The sequence below is a fragment of the Vicugna pacos genome, chromosome 3 (genome assembly GCF_048564905.1).
Source record: "Vicugna pacos chromosome 3, VicPac4, whole genome shotgun sequence".
Classification (NCBI taxonomy): Eukaryota; Metazoa; Chordata; class Mammalia; order Artiodactyla; family Camelidae; genus Vicugna; species Vicugna pacos.
Genome location: NC_132989.1, coordinates 68,857,300 through 68,878,821, shown reverse-complemented (window position 1 = coordinate 68,878,821; position 21,522 = coordinate 68,857,300). Strand labels below are relative to the sequence as shown.

Below are 21,522 nucleotides of genomic sequence, written 5' to 3'. Positions count from 1 at the left end.
ACTTGTTAATATTAAAATTAAGATGGAGTCAATATCACAAATTGTCTTCTGGATAAAGATATGTTGTTAAAATTTTTAAATACTTTTAAATACAAAGAATACTTAGTAAATGTAGAAAACAATGATGACTATTTTAAACATTTAAACTCTTTAAACATTTGAAAACTTGACATGTCACCTAAAGCAAGTATTACGAACATTTTCCCATTTTATATACACTTTTCTGTCACTTTAGTATTATTACTAATTAACAAAAGTGATAGGGACTGAACACTCAGTCAAGGTCTGTGCATAAGTTTGTGTGCAAATCACTATGATATAATTGGGAGACATCTGGTCTTTTACTTTCTATTCAGTTGTTTTAAAAATCTGTAATATTGCTTTTTAAAAAGACAAAAATATCACAAGATTAGAATGAATGAGACCGCCATTCTTGTAATATTTAATGATTTCTTTTCCTTAAACAAGTTAAATCTTACATTTAAATCTTACATATGCACAGAAAGAGCTCTATTACAAACTATGTAATAAAAGTTTTCTAAACTGTTAATACAGTAAAGAGAATAAGGTATTCTTCTAAAGTTAATCTGCACAAAGAAAACAAATAACTTCAGTGTAAGGTATACATAATTATTAATTTTACTAAAATTCTACCAGCTTAAGTGGAAAAAAAGGAAAACAAACACTTTAGAACTACTAGGAAAAAATAGTTTAAAAGTTCAACAATATTTATCTATAAAGGCAAGAAATTATCTTAGGTATAAATTCACATGTTAGAATCACATTACCTACTTTTACAAGTGAGTACCTGGAACAGCTGAGACTCAAAGGTGTGAAAGTAACTAACAACAACAAAAAAATCCATGATTTGACAACGTCACTGCAAACACTGTAAAATGCTGCTGTCCCTGACAAGGGCCTCTCACCAGGCATCATACTGAAAGTTTAGACACTGTGCCATTAAATATGCACCAATCAGTGCCAAACAACGAACCATCATCTCTGCATTTATACTGGTTTCCTGCTTTCCAAAAGAACACGAGAAAAACGAGTCCTCCTTAAACATGCAGATTTCTGTATTTTACTACTCTTAACCTGTTGTACACATTTTTAATAGCTCATCCATTTTCTTAGTGTACTTTATAAATGTAAGATTATTCAACACTTACCTCTTTCCAAGGACTGACAAACTGTGTACGAGCATATCGAGTTAGCATGTGGATTATGACAACCTGCCCCCACTCTTCTACATCAACTAGTAAATTACATAGCTTGCGGTAATTCTTGTGAATGAGGTCTATTCTATCCGGGCATACTTCTTCAAAAGCCATCACGACACTACCGGCCACCAGCTATAAGAGAAAGAAATAGTAACTCATTAAAAAAAATTTCTTCCCAACAAAGGTTCTACTCAGGCATGCTATAGGTGTAATCAATGTTATAGCAATCAATATTTGAAGAATTCAGTCATTCGATTAATAAAATGATCATGTTTGAATAACAAATAAATTTTGGAGAGTCACTCCCTCAAAGAATAATTTTGAAAGCTGTAACATGCCTGAAAAAACTAATATTTTTATAAACTATTAAAATTAGAAGTATTAGTATTAGAAATAATAGCATATTTTTAATTTCATCAGGTTAAATTCCAATAAATTGTTCATGTGTCGATTAAACATATTAAATCATGCACAGTTTTCATTTTAAGGGCTCACCTATATTCTAAAGATTCATTTAGTACGATAACAAGGACCATATCATGTCAGTTTAAAATGAGAATGACAATTCCAATGAACTTATCTTAAAGTGTGTGAGGAACTCATAAATGTCTTTAGAACAAAAACAATTTCAAATCTTAACACACTTTAATCTATTTGTTAATTTTTACCAATATAATTTATTCACAAGGAAAACATACTGACTAAAATTTTAGTACATTATTATTACTTATAAAATAATGTGTATAGGTTGAAATGATACATTACCAATGAAAGGTAACTTTTCTCCAAGACCAGTTAATGAAACATAAATGCTGTTTTTGGAATTGTCATGTTTCTGGAAAGTGGTGAAATTAAGATTTCTCTGGTATAAAGATACAAGCTAAGCAGAATTTATATAACATACAAATTCTTCTATATATGTACCACTGATATGTCTGCAGTTAGCCAACAATATAATACGGTTTTGAAAAAATAAATTAATATCATCTTCTTTCAGAACACTAGGGATCTTCATTTTAGGATCTAAAATTTCCCCAATGACTTAAAATAAGCAATTAAATAGAAATATAACTTACTGAAATGGTACTTTTTGAAAAATATTAGATACAATGATATTCATATTTTTAGTGTTTGTCCCTCTACTTGGCTGACATTTAGTTTATTAATATGCAACCAACAATACAATTGAAAGAAAACAGCTCAGAATATAGACTTGCTATTATGCTAAACAAGTTTCCAGTCCTGTGGGGATTTTATGAATTACCAATCAGTATAAACGTGAAGCTGCATTTATTGACTCCAGCCCAGCCCATGTACTGGTGCCTGCTAGTCCCAGCATGTATGCACCTCAATCGAAAAAGCAAAGAATTGATTATTTGTGTGAACTAAATAACAATGTAGCATAGGTATAATTTTCTATTTGCTATTGATATGGAAAGGAAGTTATGTTTGTGCTTTCAACTCTACATTTTGATGTCTTCTGCACAAATCACTGTTCAGAAATTATGTGATAATCATATTTCTAAAAGATTAGAATTATCGTTTGAAAATCTCTTAAAACAACTAAGTTTATAACATCAAACTATTTAATAACATTGTATTTGTGAAATATAGTTCTACTTATATATATTACATATGTCAATTTGATATTAAGATATATTATTTTTTAAGTTGGTAAGTGTGTTAAAGTATAAAAATAAATAATATCACTTAGAATAGAATAATCTATAAAATTGAAATGGGAATTTAACAAAGTTTCAATGTAAGGAACACTATGTAAAATCAAGCTACTATGCCTAAACTCAGGGGTTCTTTTTTTTTTTTCAAATATGTTTAGTCACCAAACAAAAGGAAAATCAGTTCCCATGTGGTATTAAATTGATTTAAACGAAAGCTATCAGTACAGAATAGTTCTAAAGTATTAACAAATAACATGAAAATGAAAAGAAAATAATTACTAAGTACAGATAAAATTTATAGAAACACAAAAATAATTAGGAAGAATGTAAAGAAAAGAACCTTCACAAAATAAAACTCATCATTTTAGATACTTTATTGTATAATTTCAACAACTGACCCTAGGCTAAACACTGCCAGAAGAATTGATAATTTTGGTCTATTAAATGTTCAATATTCTATAAAACTTCCAGAATTAAAACAAAATGATCTACTCAGATTTGAAAACCAAAAATATTGGTTTCCCCAAAACAGACAGTTAATTTCCATCTCACTGTGTCAACAGTAGCTTTTTATCTAAGGGGAAAAATAAATCACTTCAACAAAACTAGCAATGAGCTCATCAAATTCAAATGCAGTTTTCCATTTATGTATTTTTTATATTAAAGCAATAAACATGGTTCATTTATCTTCCCTTGGTTGCCACGTTTTTCTGTGCTGTTGCTATGAACTTCAGCCATTAGCTGTGCTCCAAGGTAAACTACATGAACCATCAACAAAAGTGACACTCCATCTATGGAGTTCATATTTTCTCCAGATTATCTATGCTAGTTGACAAGCTGGTAATGAAAAAAATCACACTAAGCAAATGGTTCCTCTAATAACAATAAATTTTCTATAAAATTATGAAGGGTACAAAACGTTTCCTTGCATCTATTTTGTCATGAATTCTAATTAACGTTGCAAAAACCTGAGAGTGCTGGGTCATCACAAGAAGTGCATCAAGGTTTGATTGATAATATGGTATAAGTTGGCCAATGCTGCCAAGATTTTCTTCTCTTAAATTAATGGCCATCCAACCTGCCCTAATCATACAGCCCAAATGATATTCCCCTTCTTATTTCAATTTTCTTGAGGCATGGAAAATGGGAAAGATCCGTCATTTATCTTCTAATAGCTGGATAATAGATCTATCACAATAAAACATCTGCACAAACCCAGAAGTGTGTTTTTTGCCCACAACAGTGAAGCTTTTACCAACATTAAATCAATAACTTATAAAATGGTGTCTTACCCCCACAGTTTAGCTATGAACTACCAATATATTCATTAAACATCATTCTGTAGTTAAATTAAGGAGAAGAAACTTTGCCATCAAAAAATATAAATAAACAACTCTGGTTTCCAGTAGGCACTGACCTAATTCGTTTCCCTAAGAAACTCTGTTTTCTATTAGGAAGTTAAATGCTACAAAAGGATTTCTTCAAAATTAACCAGGAAGGAAAAGGAAATAATTATCACTCTGCTTCTAAGGTATTCTAAATAAAAGAGAGAAGGTCTACTGCAAAGCTTAAATTGCTCAACAAATATGAATTTCTATATTATAAAGAAAAACAAAGTGTTATAAAACAAAAGGAATTTAAAACTGAATGTTAGGAAAGGTTTCCAGAAAAGGAAAAGGTGTTTAGGATATGTTAAATAGAGAAAATATGGTGAAAATATACAATGAAGAAATTATATTTCAAAACTTGTAACAAACAGTTCACTGGGCATAAATAAAATGTTCCCTTTTAATTGCACTGACACAGTAAGCTTCTATTTTATCTTTTAAAATGTACAGATATCTTCAGGCAACAGTTATCTAAGTAATGCTAAGATGTTCTACCAGTTCTATTACCATAATTGTATCCCTAAACCCAAAGTGACTTACTGTGGGGAAAGGACTATTCATATGACAAATATTGGTGTTTCTCTAGTTAAAAGGAAAAATAATTCTATTATATTTTAATATGCTTTTTATTACCACCTATCCTTACAGTGAGAATTACACAACTAATTTTCTTTGAGATCTCAATTTCAAGAAAAACTTCCTTTAGGCTAAAAGAAGCAACAGAAGGTATATCTCAAAATCAATACAGGTTAAATGAAAAAAGTTTTTAAATATGTTAGCATCTTCCAAATTTATCAGCAGTAAAACAGCAATATCATCACCATCATAATGATCTCAACAAGCTCCTGCTGGCACAAGTAAACTGCTTTACAAAAAGTGGAAATAAACTAGACCTGATTCATTTCACTAGGAAATTTTTAAACAAAATTACTTAGGATTCTTACTGATTTTCAATGCCAATGCTAACATTGTTAATTTGCAGGGGGAGAAGAAATACAGCTGTATCTTTTCAATATACTATATGTGACAAGAAAAAGTAATAATAAAGATAAGATTCATAAGTATTTATATAGATATCAGAATATTTTTAATCTTTCTACAATATATTATAAACACACAAAGGAAAAATGATCATAAAACATAATTAATTTAAATACTGAGTAGACAAATTAATGGTACCTGGGGAAATCTGAGTCTCAAAACCCAAACTCAGAAAAACCAAAAAGATGAAAACCCAAGCTCTAAGCATAACTAAAAAAACAGAGAATCTCCAAACTTCAAATTACACCTAAGTAGAAAAATAAGTTCTAAATCCCAGAGTTATCTTTCATGCATATATCACAAAACTTCACAAAGATCAATGACAGTCTGAAAAAACTGTCCAGAACAAAGCAGACAGGAGTTAGTGGCGGGCATAGGAGGGAAGTAAAATCAAAAGCAGAATGAAAGAGAGTATCCTAAGTGTGAAAATACTAAAAAATACTGCTGGTAGATCAGAACAGATATACATGGAAGAAACTTCAAAGGAGGAGACTAAGATTCAATGAGGCCATCTTGCAAAGGCAGTTTCAAAGGGAAAACAGGTGAAAAAAAGAGGTAGATAAAAGGAGTGCTTAGAAACCATATGGTGACAGAAAAAAGAAATGGGAAGAGGAAATTTAGAATCCTACAAAATAAATCAAAATAATCTTAGGACATACACTCCCTCCTATGCATGTCGTCCCTCAAAAAATAAAAATCATACTTTGCTCTTCTGACAGAGAGGGTGCTCTTGTACTAGAAATCATGCACACTACCTCAAATTCAAACCACCAAACCTGTCCAAAGAAATGTAAAGATGCAAATAATCTACAAGTATTGAAAACAGAAAATGAAAACCAGAACAATTCAACTGATGAGAATTATCCACAAAAAATCAATAATAAATCAAAAGAAAACTATTAACACTTCAAACTGAATTAAGTACCCTCAAAGAAGGATTTCAAGATTGGAAAAATGAACATGAATCAGAAATTGAGAAACAGGGAACAGAAATAAAAGATAACAGGAAGAAGAGAAGTTGTTTAAAAACCAGAAAAGAAATTGAGAGGCAAAAAAAAAAACCAGACATCATGATTAAACTGCAAAGTGTTCCTGGAAGAAAACAGCTGAATAAAAATTTGGGAAAGGGCTTTAAATAAAGTAGAAAAAGTAGAGAATGAAAATGAGATAAAGAAAGAAGTAAAAAGGTTTAGAGAGACAGTGGGTGAAATATAAAACAGGCAAAGAAGATCTAACTTACATAAAATTGAAATCCCTGAAGAAGAAAAAGAAACAACTGAACAGAATTACTATTTAAAACTATAATCTTAAATAATAACAACAACATTTTGCCAGAAATAACGTAAGTTCTAAAAATATATTTTGAAAAGGTTCACTGGGTACCAGAAAAAAAAAAAAGACCTCTATCAACTAACCCTGAGACACTGGTAAAACTATTATATTTCAAAAATAAAAAGAAAATCCTCAGGGTCAGCATCTTACTTACAAAGACATATTACAGGCATTTCCTTTAAAATGAAACAAAAGAAGGATGTCCACCATCTTCACTACTACTGAACACTGTACTAAAATTATAAACCAATATAATCAGACAAGAAAAATTAAAGTCATAGGTATTAGAAAAGAGGAAGTAAAATTATCTCTATTTGCAAATGATATGATTTATATTCTAGAATAAAATGAGAATGAAAGGTAAAATTAAATCAAACAATAAAAGAATTCAGTGAAGCAGGATATAAAATTACTATACAGAAAATCAGTATCTTTCTTACATACCAGTATAGCAAGTTCAATGATACAATGATAAAGCAATTCCAATTTATAACAGCATTCAAAGAAGTAAGGCTAATGATAAATATAACTCTAAACCAATATTTAACTCAATTAATAGTCCCCATCTCACTACTCTCCATGGAGTACATGCTAGCAATTCTGAAACAATACTTTATCCGCATTCTGGGACTGAGCAAATAAGTAAATATATTGTGGATAACAGGAGCCACATTTCTTAATATTGGAGAAGAAAGTTACAAACATGAAAGGGTAGGACACTGGGAGGAACCCTGTGCTGCTGCTGTGGAATTAGAGAATTCAGTATAAACCATTGTTATTTCATATACACAGAAAAAGAGATACAGGTGGTTTTTTTTTGAATTTTTAACAAATAAACATATATACTACTTTAGGAAAAAGAAATGCCTCATAAATGATACGTCATCAAAGCTCCCAAAAGATCTACCTATGAACACTGAGCATGACACCATTAGAGAAGAAAAACATTGAAAATAATAGTAAACACCTAATTACTATCACCAAGAATGTAACAAATTAATTCTCACAGTCATTCAACAAATATTAAATACCTACTCTGAATAAGTACAATATTTTTTTTCTATTGTATTTTGGAAATAAATGGTCAGAGCCCAAGAAAAGACATTCTAAATTTACAAAGAAATTGTATTGTTTACATTCCTTTTTCAGCCATTTGTTTCTTATTAACCCCGTTTTATGGTGTCAGGCACTGTACTGAGGATTTTATATCCAACAGCTCATTCAACACAAACAGAAACGTTATACATTGAAAATTATAAGCCCTACAAATTCGGAAACTGAAACTTATAAAGGCTGAATACATAGCTACTAAGCAGCAAAACTTCAGACACAAACCAATTCTATTTAATTCCAAAGACGGCAGTTTTCACCAGTGATGTACTCTTTCTTGTTCGGGAAGACAAGCACACGTTATATACAGAGTTCATTTCTGGGCCCTGCAACCAATTTCTTTTGGTTTATCAGGTAGCAGAAATCATGGCAAAAAATACATTAAAATAAAGGATCTGTTTCTTAAAGATATTATTATTCTCCACAGCACCTGGCAAATGTCTACAACATACAGCAAACTAAATGTTGTTTTTATTATTACTAAAATCAAGTTAACCACATCAGTAATATTGACTTTATATCTAGGCTAGAAGGAGATAACAAGTATCCCATACAGAAGACAAAAAGGAATCAAGTTTCTTTTCTCTGCCTTCATTATGCCAACAACTACAGAAGAAATAAAGATTTCTGCTACATTACAGACTAGAAGAAATTTGTTCTGAATGACTTAGGAATGAAATCTCCAAGTATAGTCCAGGTATAATATAGTATTTTCAAAAATACACAGTGAAAAAAATCATTAAAAGAATTCATATGTACAATACAACATATTCACTTAGTATTAAAAATGCAGTAAAGGAGGGATGAGGAACAAAAAAGACAAAAGATATCGAAAAATAAAATAAAATGGCAGCTGTGAATTCAACTATATCAAAAGTAACACTAAATGTCAATGGATTAAACAATCTAATCAGAAGGCTCATGTTGTCAGACTAGATTAAAAAATAAGATCTAACTATATGCTGTCTTCGGGAAACACACATTAGATTAAAAAATGAGAATAAACGAAAGAAAATGAGAATAAAACAAAAGAAAAAGATATGTCAATTAAACAGCAATTATAAGAAAGCTGCATTTAAATAGGTCAAAATAGGATTTAAAACAAAAATTGTTATTAGAGATTAAAAGACATTTTATACCGACAAAAGGAAGATTAAAAACAAGTATAAACACAAGGGACCAAATATCAGAGCTCCTAAATATACGAAGTAAGCACTGACAAAACTGAAGGCAGAAACAAATAGACAGCTCTACAATAATAGTAGATGTCATTACTCCACTTTCAATAATGGATAGAACTACATGACAGAAGATCAACAAAGAAACGGAAGACTTGAACAACACCATAAACCAATTGGATCTAACAGACATCTACAGAACACTCCACCCAAAAAGAGCAGAATATACACTCCTCTCAAATACACATTGAGCATCCACCAGGATAGATCTTATGCTAAGCCAGATAACAATAGCTGTGAGTCTAGTGGCTACTGCATCAAGAAAGCTACTATATACAGATATAATGCACCTTGGTGATATCATCCTCAGGTGAGCTGGAATCCTTTTCCTCAATAGTTTTGAGCCATACAGATGTGTACGGAAGCGTCCATCAAAGATACCATTATACCAGCTCCTCCAGAGGTCTGTTCACAGACCTCAAGCATCATTACTATTCCTAGATCTCATTATCGCATCACTACACACAAAAAATGGGAATGGGGTAGAGAGGAGGAAGAGATATGTACATTCCCAAAAGACGAGAATTTTAGCCAGTAAAATCATTCTACTCAGCCAATAAAAGTGTGAAATATATGACAATGTTCTACTATTTAAGGAAAAAAACAACACATTTATAATACTAAAACACACTCATTGAACTTTTCATTATCTCTTTGATACTTCTTAATACTTCATTTTAAAACAATTATTTGTTCCTAAGTGATTCACCCTTTAAAAATCCTAACAAATCATTGCTTAAAATAAAGAAGTTAGTCCTAAAAGCAGTCAACAATTTAGTCACAGGATAAAGAAAGGATTTTTTCCCCAACTTTCTCTTCTTCAGATTCTTACGAAGAAACATGTAACAAACTAAAATTCTAAATGCAATCTTTCCCATTACATGGACATTTTATTCTTCAGGGATTTTAGTGAGCTCCATTTATATTTATACTATTTTAAAATCAGTAAGAATAATTATGTCAAATATACAACAGTAAAATGATTCTATATAAATAAATAACTTTACTTTTTTACATAAAAAGTTATTACTTACTGTGCTTTTATCCTTCAGAAGTTTTTCAATTATTTCAATTAACATTTCCTTCTGTTCTGGATCAAGACTAAGACAAAAAAAGAAAAACATTTTTTTCCTTTAATTCTAATTTTAAATGAAGCTAATCATTTTAAGGATGCTGAAAATTTTGTAAAGAGGGGAGGGAGAGAAAGAATTATGTCAAGATAGAATTAAACAGAAAACAAGTTTAAAGTAAAATGGGTTGGTTTTTCCCACAAATGTGTCCTAATCTTTCTATCTAAAGTTGCTTGTATTAATTAAACCCAGATACAAATACCACTAAGAAAATATTTAAAAAACAAGTCCCCTTTTTAAAAAGAAGTTGAAAAACCTTAAGAAAATAAATTCAAGCAGAAAAACTACAAGATCTTTTTTTAACTGGGGGGAAAATAACAGTATAGCAATCATTTTTTACTATGGACACATCATTATCAAAAACAAATATAAAGAATTTCCAAGTAAAAATTTTGTATCATTCAAGTTCACTGATGAGGATATGCATTCTAAAACCTGCCATATAAAACCAAGAAATGCAGAATAATAATTGGTATTGATACTATTAGTGTTGTTATCCTGAAATTATTATACATGCAATTTGGGGTAAAGCAAACGAGGAATTATGGAATATTTTTATTCTGTCATCCCCTGTTTTCTTAATAACCAGGATTCTTGGTGTGGAAGAAAAAAAATTGAAATTTAATATAGGAGAAACTAAATTTAAAAATTGTATTGAATTGGAATTGTCACTTTGAACTCAGATCTTTCCCAGCTCTAAAAAGTAAAAGGCCTGGAAACAATGATCAAACCAGTTTGATATAATTGATCAGCTGATTAAATAAAACAATCCCAAGTGCCTAAATAAATAAATAAAACCAAGAAATGCAAACAAAGGCTCACATAGGTACATAATTGAAAAATGCATCTCAATAGCAGCTCTAAGCACTGAAATATTGATAATAATGTAATTTCTTTCTAGCCTAGAATTCAATTGTTCATTTACTAAGAAGCTAAACAATGAGCATACAAATATAAATGAGACAGAGTCTAGACAAAGATAAATGAGACACAGTCCAAACATAATCATACCACATAAGAGAGGTATATATAAGTGTTACGGGGATAAAGAAGAAGAGCACCAATGAAGGAAGGCAGGAGGGCTGTGGAGGGAAAGTAAGTGACATCTCAGACGAATCTTAAACAACTTGACTTTAGAGCTAGAAAACATTAGGCAACATTCGAGGTAGAGACCAAAGGAGGAACAAGAGATGGTAAATTAGATAAAAACACTTTATGTAGAGGACTAACAGGCAGTATACTAAGCTACTAGACTGTAAACTCAAGACAAAGAGAGGTAAAATGGAGCCTAGTGACAGTCTTTTAAACTGTCATGGTAAGCTTGGATCTTATTTTGTAAGTTAGTAACAAGAAATGCTAATGACTGAGAAGCATGATATAACTTTGTCTGACAGCTAACCTAAGAAAATGAGCTTTTGCTCTTCATAAACATTCTGTAAGTTTATTATTAACTACTGTGATCATCTGAACATTCAAACTTTTTAATTCTTTCAAATTTCAGTTCCAGTCTCCCTAAGCAATCTTTCCTACCTAATCCCATTTCATTACATCTTTACTTTATGAAACCCTATATGATAATGTCTGAACCCTATTCCATAAAAGGCATTGTTAGTGTGCCTCTATATCTACACATATAAGATATGGCAGTGTCTTACTCAATTACAGACTGTCTTTAATTATTTGGCATATGTTTGATTTTTTTTCTCAAATCTGTGATACCACATCCGCTATTGTTTTCATACATCCTCTGCACGTAACACAACACCAGAAACACAAAATGATCTGGATAAAAGCTGTGGAATAAATGACAACAGAAAATAATACCAAATAAATACAGATAATAATTCTTTTATTTAGGCAACATAATAAAATATCTCCACATGATATTTTAATAAATATTATATAAATATGGTGTGGTACTATATTTAAAAACCAGTATTTAAAAAGTATTTAATAAAATAGTACTGGAAAAGAATCAGACAAGGAACGGAACAGCAGGACCAAAAATGGAAGAAGGGATAACAGAGTGAATTGACAGGATAACATGTAGGATAAGATTCTACCCTACAGTGAACAGAAGAAAATCTGAATTTTCTAATAACATAAGTGCCTATGTAATGAGAGATAGATTATATAAATGATATTTCAATCTCTGATTAGTTTTAAGTTATAAAATCCAGAAATTACCACAGGCCCTATAATAAGCTCGCAAGTAAAAACCTGCCTGGGTCTCTATAACCAAAGCAAAATTAAAGATGCCTAAAGAAACAGTCACGGGGTTTACTTAGTTTAAGGACAGACTAGTTATAAGAGCTAATAAAATAAGCCTCTATGGGTTTTAACATTCCACATAACTTTAGGGATCTTCGGTATTCTTTAAAAAATACCAACCTGTACAATTTTTGTATCGCATGGGCTGCATTCTTCCTAACGTATGGTGATAAATCAGCAGAAGCTTCCTTAATAGCGAGCATCATAATAGGTACAATAATTGGCACTCTAATACTTGACAGAACTCTCAAAGCACTTGCACGAATCAGTTGATTTGGGTCCTAAAAGTAGGAAAATATTCATCAAAATTTCAATTTTTCAATATTTCAAAGACATCTTTATGATACAATTAATAGGTGCTTACAGGGTGTAACACAATAATAGTCCCCCCCAAAAAAGGCTACTTAATTTAAAATAAATAACCAGTGTATGGAAATGAACAAGGAAAAGATAAATAAATGTTTATTTCTCTGAATAATGTTTTAACAAGAAAAGTAATGGTTATAATTCTAGTCGACCATTTAGTACTAAACATGATGGGTTTTTAGAGGTTCACAATAATAAAATGCTGCAGGTCATAAATTTTACCTTTAAAAAAAAGTCACGTCCTCTCTTTGTACACTTTCAACAACTAGTTGGTGTAATGATGAACAGTTCTTTGACGCATGATAATGATTATACTGAACATAAAGGAACATAGAGAAACTGCAAAATACAAGGCAAGGTCCAGCTGATTATATAAATTATTTTCTAAGGGTGTTGAATAGGCACTGTGAGAGGCCATTTAAATCTTTCAAGACACGACTATGCCACTTAGTGGATTATTGCTCCACTTCTTTAAATGACACACTTTCAGCTGTGCAGAACGTTGCAGCTATTTGCCTGTGCACTGTATTATTTACCTTCAGAGCTCGCTGAAAAGTGCTTATGGACAAGAGTGCCAGATCCTGCTGCTCTTCAGCGTACCGGACCAGGTAAACATATACTAACTTCTTGATCTGTGAAAAAGAAAAATTCAGTTTATCCCAGGGTGAAAATAAAACATTCAGTATTTTCTATACTAAAATCCATTCTCAATTTTTCTCAACTAAATAACTGAACCTGGTCATAGCCTCGGCTGTAAAATAAAGATAATATATTACAGGATAATGCACAGAAACAGAGAAAGCTTGTAAAGTAAGCATTTTAAATAATCCAACCCATAAGAGCAACATCCCATCAAGGTGTCCTTACTCTTGAAGGGAATACAAAGTTCATGAGCAAAACTCGTAAAAGAATATCTGTCCACTAACTATATGGTATGGGAGCTTGTTTCCTCATCAGTCAAAAGGTGTTGGAGCCCAACTCTGACTCTAGGGTAATATTCACATTCCAATATACATTACATGCTATTTTCAGCTCAGTAAGAATGTGTGACAATAATACCAATTTAATGTAATAAAAATTCCAAAAGGCTGGAAGTGTGTTCTGAAAACTGTTTTCAAAGGCAATTTAATTACCGTTTATAACAAAATGATGAGCAGAAAAGTTAAATGAAAATTAGAATTTGAGTTGAAATTCATCAACTGATGCAGCTTGAAACTCCCTTCTCAAATATCTTCAGATACCACTGTCTGATTAAGTTTTTGATTTATCAGTGTAGGGTATACCTAAAAGTTTATGGAATGTTCAAAGAGCAGAGGAATGAGGGGAAATAGCTGGAAATAACTGGAACTGATGCTGAAAATGAAAAACAGTGATATATTGGGCTATATTTTATACCACACTAACTCATCTGGGCATTCTTAAAGACAACTGCCGCCTGCTTTCCCTCACACTCCAGGTTCCCTTGACACAGCACAGTTTTGACTTCTTTCACCATCCTGTAGCTCCCTTCTGAACTCACTCCAGTTTGTCTATAGTTTTTTCAGTGTGGCACTCCAAACAACAAACGAAGTCTAAGCAAAACAAACTAGAAAGACTTTGTTCCAGATGAGATACTTCTACTGATACAACTAATTCTTGATTAAAACCATAAACTTTTTCCAAATGTACTACTGACTAAATCAAACCATACTCAAGTAATTGCCCTGCTGAGGTTTTTTTCTCTAAAAAAGAGGGCAAGTCTTACATTTACCTATAGAAATTTTCAACAACTTAAATTCAACCCATCATGCCACCCTCTTAGATAATTTTAGAGCTTAATCTGTAATCCAGCCTATTTTGCTATTCTTCACAATTTCCTAAGCACAAGTGAAAACTTAATGAACATACTTTCCACATCTCCATCATTATTAACAAAAATGCTAACACACCATTTTAAGGTGGTATCAGTTGATTTGTCTGTACTATACTGACAGGGCCAGAGGTGAAACTAACAAAAAACATACTTCAAATCACTCTTCAGTGTTGACTAGATTCACAAAATCTTAAAAACAAAACCTAAAATCCTTAACTCAATACACTCCACAACCTTCCCCGAACTTCCTTTCTAGTCAAACAGGAATAGTCTCCAAATATAATTCGAATTTTTGTCTCGCTCTTCACTCACGTTATCATCCTACTTTCTCCCAAGTTGTACTAATCAAAATCTTCCACAAAAGTAAAATGAAACAATAAAATGTCCACTAATAGAGGAACAGTAAAACAAATTACAGTACATCCATATACAACACTATTATTATGTGGCCACTAAATATAAGTAAATCTGTACTTTACACTGAAAATATATCCTTACAAAATTTTTAAAAGGTACAAAACAGTATGTATATGATCTCATTTCTGTATTAATAAACTATATATATATATATACATATATTGCATTTTATCAATCTAAAACACACCATCAATTGTAAGAGGTACCATATTTTATGGACCATATAAAAAAGGAACCAAAAACCCTGACAATTTTAAGTCACTCTCAATTGTTAAGATAAATCCCACCTGCAGAAACCTTAAAATAGAAAACAAATGTCTTAGAATGGACATCATGTGGTAATATTTTCAAAAACTTACAAACTTAACTATGTGTCAGGCACTGTTCTAAATGTTTCATTTAGATTAATTGATTTTATATTCAAAACTCAATGCACAGGTATTACTATTCCTACTTTACAAGTGAAGAAACTGAAGCACAAAGAGGTTAAGTGACTTAGCCAATATAGAAATCTATTACATGAAGAACCAGGATTCAAGTCAGGTAAGCATAAAAGTTGAAAAAAATCTATATACTAAAATGTTAACAGTCACTGTTTCTGGGTGATGGTATTAACCAGTGATCTTCACTCTTGATATCTTTCTATATTACTTAATTTTTTATGATGAATATTAAGTTTTGTGTCCAGGTAAAATAATAAAGATATTTTCACTTTAGGGGTGAATCTCAACTTTTCAGACATCCTCCAACAAAAAATAATAGTACTTTCTCTGATTATAAAAGTACTTTAAACTTTTTCATGATAAAAAAAAATTTCTAAAACTGAAAATATTTTTAAGTTCCCACATTCCTAAGAAGATCTGTAGCACTGGCAGCATGGAGCCACCAGAACTGTTTTCAGGATGTTCAACAGACAAAAACTCAGCTAAATCAACAAGCTCTTCACAAGTCAAACAATCTGTGACAGCCCCTTGCTTCTGAATGTTAGCCAATCAGGAACAAACTCACCAAAAAAACACGTGTGAGTGCCAATTAATCAAGTGACCACGCCTCTACAGATGGTATCAACCCACGTAGGCCCCTGAAAATCCATGAAACCTTCAAATGATCACTTGCAATCAGGTGATCTCATATAAGAATACAAAAAATGAGTGCCAAAATTATGTGATATGAGTATACAAGATGACAACCAAATGATCCAAAAAAACCCAATGTTTTATATTCTATTTAAATGGAAATACAAATTAAAAAAAATTTTAAATCACAGTTTAAGAAGCACATATATAATTATTTGCAGTGTAATGATTTTCTCCAGATTTTAAAGTTCTTAAGATTACAATAGTGCCAAAAAGCAACTAACACTTGCTGGTTGACTGATTTATAGCAATTTAAATATATCCAATCAACACACAAGATATGTTTTAAATAAGATATTTCTCAAATCCACTTTGGAATGAGCAAAAGGTTATTTAGTACAGGAACCATTCCTTCCTTATTCATTCATATATTCTCACATATGGGAAGAAACCAACAGTTTTCAGCTGAATGAAACATCACAGTCCAGTAATAGACTGGAAAAAAAAAAGACACTTGCCATTAGATTGCTATATCTAGGATCTAACTTACTACCAATAGTTATAATTCATGAATCAGATGTCTAGAAAGACACCAACATACTATGAGGAAACAACAGGTATTAAGAAGATTGCCTCCGAAGTCTTTAAACTTGCGGGGTTTTTTTGTTTTGTTTTGTTTTGTTTTGTTTTTGCAAACTAACCATTTAAAATATTCCTTCTCTTTACTAATTATATTCAGACCTCAGTCTATAGTTCTCAGGAAAGTTTCGAAAGATGGGTTAGGGTCCATCAACCCCCTCATCTTCTTGTGATTTATTTACCTAACTGTACAGCCAACTTTTAAAGCTGAATTATGAACTCCAAGATATATCCAGGACTCTATATTGGCAACACTGAAATGTTCAAACCACAGCTGAGCTAGCAGGCATTGCTGTAATTACTCACTATTGGAGAAGGATTTTTGTGACTGTTACGGCAAAAAGCATAACAATATTAAATCACAGAAGGTTGCGAAACACTAAATTTGTTCTAGTTCTGCTATAAGAATCAATCAATATTGACCACAAGAGGCCTATGCACTGACTGGCTGCAGGTGTGCAGAGAAAGCCTGCTTTCCCTGAAACCATTCTGTGACCAGAAATGGGAGTACTTAAAGCTCCGTGACTACACCATTCTCTGATCAGTTACTTTCATTCAATGTTACACTACTCCTTGCTGTAAAGCTAATCATAGCAGAGCCCCAGAAGGCTGGAAGAACACAGGCAGATCTGTTTAATTAGTTTATCAATACTAGTACATCAAACTTCATGAGTTATTGACTAAACCTTTGATTATTTTTGTACTATAACCACTGATTGCTTACTAGGTCACTTTTGGTATCATTTGACATCCAATGGCAGATGACACGCAGCTCCACTGTGTGCCTAAGGCAGTGTGTACTTGTAGAGATGAAATTTTGTACTTGACAGCAATGAAACACCAATCAATTCCCTGAACATAAATTTTAAGAAGCTTATGTTAGTTTCCCTACAACATCAGAGCTGATTAAGCACGTTTCAAAAAACTAACAAGGTATCTCAAGAACAAAAGAAATCCAAAACAAACAGATCAATGGAGTAGTCCCACTTTATCTGTGGCGGATACTTTCCAAGACTCCCAGTAGATGCCTGAAACCATGTATAGTATGAAATTCTATAAAATGATATTTTTTTCCTACACACATTTCTGTGATAGTTTTATTTATAAATTAGGCACAGTATGATTTTAACAACAATAGTAATAAACGTTATGTGAATGTAGTCTCTCTCTCAAAATACCTTATTTGGCTGCACTTACCCTTCGTCTTGTGGTGATGTGATATGATAAAATACCTAGGTGATAAGATGAAATGAGGTGAATGATGTAGGCGTTGTGATGCAGGGTTAGGCTACTACTGACCTTCTGATGATACGTCAGAAAGTGTGATCCTGGATCCCTGAGCATGACAATGTGGATGGCTGGATGTCAGGAGGAGATGATGTCAATGGCTGGGGATCCCAAAAGTATGGCACAAAATTTCATCACACAACTCATAATGGCATGCTATTTAAAACGCATGAATTGTTTACTTCTGGAATTTCCCATTTAACATTTTTGGACTGCAGCTGACCATGAGTAACTGCAACCGTGAAAAGTGAGACCAGGGGAAAAGGGGGGACTACGGTAATTATGTTTATAGTGACACTTTTGTTATAGATCATTAGACAGCATACCAGAATCTGATTGTAAAGGAAAAAGAATAGATAAGTTCTACTATTGATATCTATATGAACATTACAAATAGCTCTGAATAAACAATAAATAGTACAGAATTTTCTGCTTAAAACAAGAAGAATGAAAGTCCAGAAAGAACCAGTTACAGCATAACTTACTACCTATATCTAAGGACTTGGTCATTTCTACCCATATCTAAAACATTAAAAAATTATACCAATGCCAGATACCTCCCAAAGGATAGCTAAAACCAAACGATGATAAGAGCTCAAAGACATTAAAGCAGAAAGAGGAGGGAGGAATCAAACAGGAAGGATGGCTCTAAGAGGGGAATGACCTAAAATGGATTCTGAAGCCAAGCTACCTGGCTTTGAATTCTGACTGCCCCATACTAGTGGTATCACCTTGGTCAGATAAACAAGCCTCTCTGTTACTTTGTCCTCATATGGAAAAATATGAAAAATGAAAGAACCAACCACCCAGGGTTATTTGTGAGGATAAAATGAGTTGATATATGTAAGGCATTAACAACCTAGCACTGGCAGCATTTTTTAAGAGCTAGCAACCATTGTCGCTACCAAGAGACTGTATTCCTGAATAACTCTAAGACAAGCTTTACCTACATCTTAATTTTTCTAAGTCAAATTTTGATTTCTTTTTCAGCTACTTGAACTTTCATATACCATAAGCCATAAAACTAATGTACATATCAAATTAGAAGCTTAGATAGCATGGCCATAACATATCAAAGACAGTTTAACTGAATTATCAATTCAGAATTATACATGGTAACAAGCACATAAACAGTGTTTAATAAATATCTACTAAATTAATCATAAGTGAAATTTGCAAATACCATAAGATTACATGTTCAGTCCATATTTCTCCCATTAACTAAAATCTTAGTAAGAATGGCTTATCAAGTTATTTAAGTCCAGTATTAAATTAATTTAACCTATTTCTTGAATTGGCAACAAGTGTACAACTGTTTTGATTTTGATTTATCCAAGTTAGTCCAATTCACTTTCTGATGGCTATTCATTTTGGCAGCAAAATTCGCTATGTGAAACATACAGTGTACCTACTATCTAATAGAAAATGAAGTGTACTTAAAAATGTATCTAAAATGTGGGTTTAAAGTACTATGTTTAAAATCCTATTATATAAATTATTCTACTAAAAAGTTAAAATGACAGGAAAACAATTCATTTTATATATAGAAATGTGTATTCCAGAAATTGTACAGTGTATACCTCACTGTACTTTTCTAGATTTTGAATATACAAATGCAAGACTATTTAAACTACTAATTTACCTTGTATGAGGAAAGACTAAACTACTAATTTACTTTACATGAGACATAATAACATTCAGTCTACTGCATAGTATTAAAACAGCTAAGAGTCTACTTTGCATCAATCTTGTTTGTAGTATACAAATGAAATGTGACCTAGTTGATCTTACTGTTCCACTTAAACAAAAAATCCTATCATCCATTCTCAGATCATGACTATTTTATTCACTCTATTTTTCCTGTACTGATGCAATCTTCTCATTAGAAAATGCCTTGTTGTTCAAACTATACATACTTAAGTACTGACTATAAAACTTCTAATGATAGGTGGCTCGCCCAGTATATCCCAGCTGTAAAGCATTATAAGACACCATTATAGAACTCTGATGTAGAGGTTGGAAAAGAGGAAGAGAATTTTGAAGCATGTCACCAGTTATAAACTGAAAATTCTGCATGGAAAGTAAAGAAGACTGAGACTAAGGTTTTCATTTGATAACATTCCACATAATCTAAGGTTTTAGAAATAGTTAGATTTTGATATGAAGCTGTAAGTTAAAAATAATAATAGAGATCTGACTTACTCTCCTACTTAACCAAATAGAAACCCAGGTTAAAAAAAAAATGAAACAAGAGTTTTCATATGTGGGACAGTAGGCAGTATATTACTGTGAACCCTGAGAGAGGGACACAAATCAAGGTGAGCCCTTCAATTGAGGGTGAGTCTAGCAAGGCAAGGGAGGCAACTCAGACAGAACCCGGAAGACTCAGTGTGCTGAGGAGACAGTGATTAAAGTTCACAGAGGCCAAGGCGGCTAGAATTTGCAGAGCAGAATAACAAAGAGAAGGGAACTTCACAGAGAGAGAGAATGCATTCTGGAGAAGGGCATCATCCACTTGTAGGCTAAGCACCAACATGCACATAAGTGAGATGAAACATCTGAGGCAGACCAAAAACACCTGGAAAGAAGTAGGCAAAACAGATCTCAAAGATCACCAAAAACTAGGAATAGTTCATGTTCCCACCAGCCAGAGAGAAAAGATTTTGTAAATACACATATCACTGAGGAGAACCCGAAGAAAGCCACTGCTTTAGTAGTGGACTGAAGGTGTTTCTGTATTCCCTAATAAAGACAGAGTACTCTTTGAAAGAATCAAATGACTCCATACAAGTTCACTATGCATCACAAGAAAGCCCAACACAATTTAAAGGAATACAACAAAATCTAGCAACCAACAACATAAATTTCATGATCATCATCATCTAATTAAAATTTACTACTGATATAAACAAATCAGGAAAATACGAATAGTAACCATGAGAAAAATCAATCTATAGAAAAAGATTTAAAATGACAGAAATGATATAACTAGTGTAAAGACGTTACAATTATAAATATGATCCATATGTCCAACAAGGTAGACAAAAATACGAATATGGTAAGGAGAGAATTGGAGGATATAAAAATGACCTAATTTAACATTTAAAAATGAAAGATATAGTAGCTGATAAGATAAATATACTAGAAGGGATTAACAACAGCTAGACCCTACAAAAGGAAAAATCAGCTAATCTGGGCATACAGCCATAGAGGCTATCAAAGTGAAGCACCAAGGGAAAAGACTGGAAAAAAGTGAATATAGTTATCAGTGACCTGAAGGCCAGAGATAAAAAGTAAAACATGGAAGCATCAAGAGAAAAATTACAAATTATACAGGAGAATCAACGATTCAATTAACAGGGACTTTACATAAGAAACTGTGGAGGGCAGAAGGGTCTTTAAAGCATCTTTAAAACGCTGGAACAAAAAAAAGCTATTAACCCAGAATTCTATGACCAATGAAACAATTCTTTAGC

The 21,522-nt window shown here is 32.1% G+C and overlaps 1 protein-coding gene across 1 annotated transcript in view; it reads right to left on the bottom strand.

The window, feature by feature from the left end:
- Positions 1 to 21,522, bottom strand: part of AP3B1 (adaptor related protein complex 3 subunit beta 1) — a 221,021-nt gene that overhangs the window by 146,969 nt on the left and 52,530 nt on the right. Inside the window, exons 4-7 of the mRNA XM_072958469.1 lie at positions 13,312 to 13,407; positions 12,530 to 12,690; positions 10,043 to 10,109; positions 1,170 to 1,352 (exon numbers count right to left, since the gene is read on the bottom strand). Coding sequence (XP_072814570.1) covers positions 1,170 to 1,352; positions 10,043 to 10,109; positions 12,530 to 12,690; positions 13,312 to 13,407 — 507 coding nt within the window. The remainder of the gene's footprint in view (positions 1 to 1,169; positions 1,353 to 10,042; positions 10,110 to 12,529; positions 12,691 to 13,311; positions 13,408 to 21,522) is intronic.